We start from the raw sequence: 3,241 nt of genomic DNA on the forward strand, positions 1-3,241 counted from the left end.
GGCGGGGGGGGAGGAGGTGATTCTCTGTCATGACTTATCACCCTGTCGACAGAGCCGTAGATTGCCAACGTCAGGCAGTTGTACCAGCCCCTCAGAACCAATCCATCTGTGTTGACCTGTTTGGTGAGACGAGCAGCAGTTGAAAACAACATAAGGGGACTTCAGAAAAGTTACTTGTTTTATTATTGCTGTGTCACTACCTGCATAAAAGCGAGAAAGGAGAAGGGAACACTCCACTATCCCTTTTCTTGGCATTTAGAAAACTGAGAAAACTTTAAATATATCAATTATAAAAAATAGATTCTTTCTCTAAAAGTATTCAATTCCCTCCAATATACTGCCTAATCTACTGCACCCAATATATTAAAAAAAATGGTTCACACAAACACTGATCTACATAAAACAATTAATGTATACTCCTGTCGTAACCGCAACAACTCTCAAGCAATCAAATCTTCTAAGACTACTGCAATTTACTTAGCACCTATACTGCAAGCTTTAAAGTACTAAGTGTTTAAACTAGCAGGTAGTTTTAGAATAAAATCTTAAATGGTCTTGTCCAACCACACTTGCACTCAAATGACAGACATACAAAAAGAGGAGGAAATTTAAAATGACATCACGTTACCTTTGAATTAGGTCTAAAAATAATTGAAGTATTTTCATCATATTCAAGGCTGTTAAGTAAAAATATACAGAGTTATTTTTCCATTAATACAAAGTACATTTACAGAAGTGAAACGTGTCAGTACTGAACGGGTAAGCCAATAATAGAACACTGAAGCGTACACACAATATCAAGATGCAAAAATATTTTCATAAAATACTTCCTGACACACATCGACTCCGAAAAGTGCTGTCAGTTTAAAAATAACAAAATCTTCACRTCTTTTAAGCATGAAGATCTGTTTCTCCCGAACAGACTGAATGATAAGAACAAGAAAAATAAACCATAGGAAAAGACAGACAAAGAAGAGGATGCTGGAGACAGGCAACTTCTACTGTGCATCTACAACTGTGCATCTTCTGCACTTGGGAATTCTCAGGAAGGAAAATAAAAGATAGAAAATGAAATAACAAAGTCATGTGGGGAGAACATACCTCCCGAGCCTATCGAAAACAGGGGCACTTGGCTTGCTGACATTGTTGAAGAACAAGTCCAGTTGAAATGTATGCGGAGATGTCTCTCTGGAAACAAAACAAGGGTAAAAGTTAAACCTGTCGAGCCTCTTGTCAGAATAAAGTAGGACAAACAAAAAAGAAAGAAAAAAAAAATCACTATTTAAGTAATTCCCCAAAACGATTCCAAGTTCTACACCTGCCTGAATGTCATTTACCTTTTTTATATGGGGAATTTTATGGAGAGACACAGCGTGGAGAGCAAACAGCAGGAAGGGGAAGGCGAGTCGGGTGGCCCCTATATGTGTCTTTACGTACCCATAGGCTCGGTTGTCGGGCAGGCTGGTGTGCGCCCTGACCCCCGGGGGAATGACCCGCACCTCRTTAATGTAAACGACACACGGGAAACGAACGACATCAATATTGGTACTTTGCTGTAAAACGAAGAACAAAGAAGCCTTAAGAAACATAAAACTGGAACACAGCAATGTACTCATATTCTTTGGCATAAGAGAGACAAATTAAGAGAGAATAACAGTAATTCTAAAATTAATTTCCTTTAAGAGTAAAACTTCCATGACTGTTAGACAGGACAGATTTTTTTTTTTTTTTTTTTTAAGTAAACTTCTGGCACATGCTATATACTTAACATATAATTTCCCCAGGAAGCGTTACTGCTTCATACACACAAACAGTTCCCGTTTGAAAATGACTGAAACAGTAATAGTTTTTTTTTTTAATGGAAAGATATGTTAATAAAAATAGGAACATTATTTTAAAAAATGGGGGGACTTTCAGTGTATATTTCCCTTTTAATAACCCGTATCAAATTTCTAACCCAAGAAAACGTGTGGTCATATGATTTTAAAAATCAAGGAATGTTATGTACCAAACATCACGTTAGAAATATTTACGATATCMTAAGTACTGCTTTGTTAGAGTCACACAAAGCCACGTATGATGTTTACTTCCCTGATTTTGCAACAACACTTAAACAGCTTTTGGAAATAACATTTCCATTTCATCCCAGCATTTCTTCCCAACAATAGCAAATACGAAGCAACTTGCGCTTCGGCACTCCTAAAAGTTGTATTTGAACAAACTAGAAAGTCAACAGAAAGCCACCTTGAATTCCCATACATTAGCCACCAAACAGTTAATGCTGCAAGTCTGCTCTCACTAAACTCCTTATATTAGATCATCTCTACCTGTAAACTTATAAAATATAAAAAAAAAAGTCCAACCATAAAGACTATTTCTTAAACAGAAACTCAAAACTACATCTCTCATTGAATGTTTCCAAAGTTGTATTTGCAAACAACACACTAGGGAAAAAAATCCTCAACCAATATGTATCTACTAACATAATTTTAAAAAAAAAATGAAAAGACTGATCTGCACTCAAAAAATTTACATATCTTTCACCAAAATAAAGCAAGCAATAAAACCCATACAATCACAAGAACATGGCACGGAGATACTAAGATTCTGAAAAAGCTAACAAATGAGGAAAGAACTAAAAGTAAAGCTTTAAAATACTATTCAAGCMTGTGCTTTGAGGCATATATTATTTTTATGAAGAATTCCATGTTCTAGCATGGAAATGCAGCACCTGGCCCCAGGGGCTGCCACGCTGTGACCAGCTTGGTAGGAACAGGCCCAGCTCACTAGGACAGCACACAGGTCCTTCTAAGGAGCGTGGGGCTGTCACCAGCAGCACCAGAAAGCTGCAGGAAACGTCGGCTTTGCCTTTAACAACGTATATAAGCCATGCACGAGATAGGTGTTTCTGCAGGAAGACATTCTGCTGAACACCTTTTTAACCAGCAATTAAAAGGCGGCTGCAGAACACARGTCAAAACGCGCAGCTAAATCCAATACTTTCGTTAAGAAGCTAGGCAGCCCCTTCCAGCAAGCGCCAGCTCCAAGGCAGGTYCCACAGCTCACTTCGGTTATTACTACAACGCAAAAGATATTGTTCAGCTTCCAGAAGTGTCAGTTCCCTAAGTGTCACAGACAAGGATGAAAGCGCTAAAAAGCTTTAACCGATTCAAGGTTAAAGGCCCCTCCGCCTTCTCTCCCCGGCACCGAGCGGGCGGCCCTGCCGGGCCGGGCTGCCCGC

The 3,241-nt window shown here is 38.7% G+C and overlaps 1 protein-coding gene across 1 annotated transcript in view; it reads right to left on the bottom strand.

Annotated features, from left to right (window-relative positions):
- Nucleotides 1-3,241, bottom strand: part of VIRMA (vir like m6A methyltransferase associated) — a 24,365-nt gene that overhangs the window by 20,332 nt on the left and 792 nt on the right. Inside the window, exons 2-5 of the mRNA XM_026050003.1 lie at nucleotides 1,438-1,553; nucleotides 1,102-1,188; nucleotides 629-677; nucleotides 1-116 (exon numbers count right to left, since the gene is read on the bottom strand). The exon at nucleotides 1-116 is cut by the window's left edge and continues 116 nt beyond it. Of these exons, the coding sequence (XP_025905788.1) occupies nucleotides 1-116; nucleotides 629-677; nucleotides 1,102-1,188; nucleotides 1,438-1,553 (368 nt within the window). The remainder of the gene's footprint in view (nucleotides 117-628; nucleotides 678-1,101; nucleotides 1,189-1,437; nucleotides 1,554-3,241) is intronic.

The sequence above is a fragment of the Nothoprocta perdicaria genome, unplaced genomic scaffold, assembly GCF_003342845.1.
Source record: "Nothoprocta perdicaria isolate Ctin4 unplaced genomic scaffold, notPer1 scaffold_64, whole genome shotgun sequence".
NCBI lineage: Eukaryota > Metazoa > Chordata > Aves > Tinamiformes > Tinamidae > Nothoprocta > Nothoprocta perdicaria.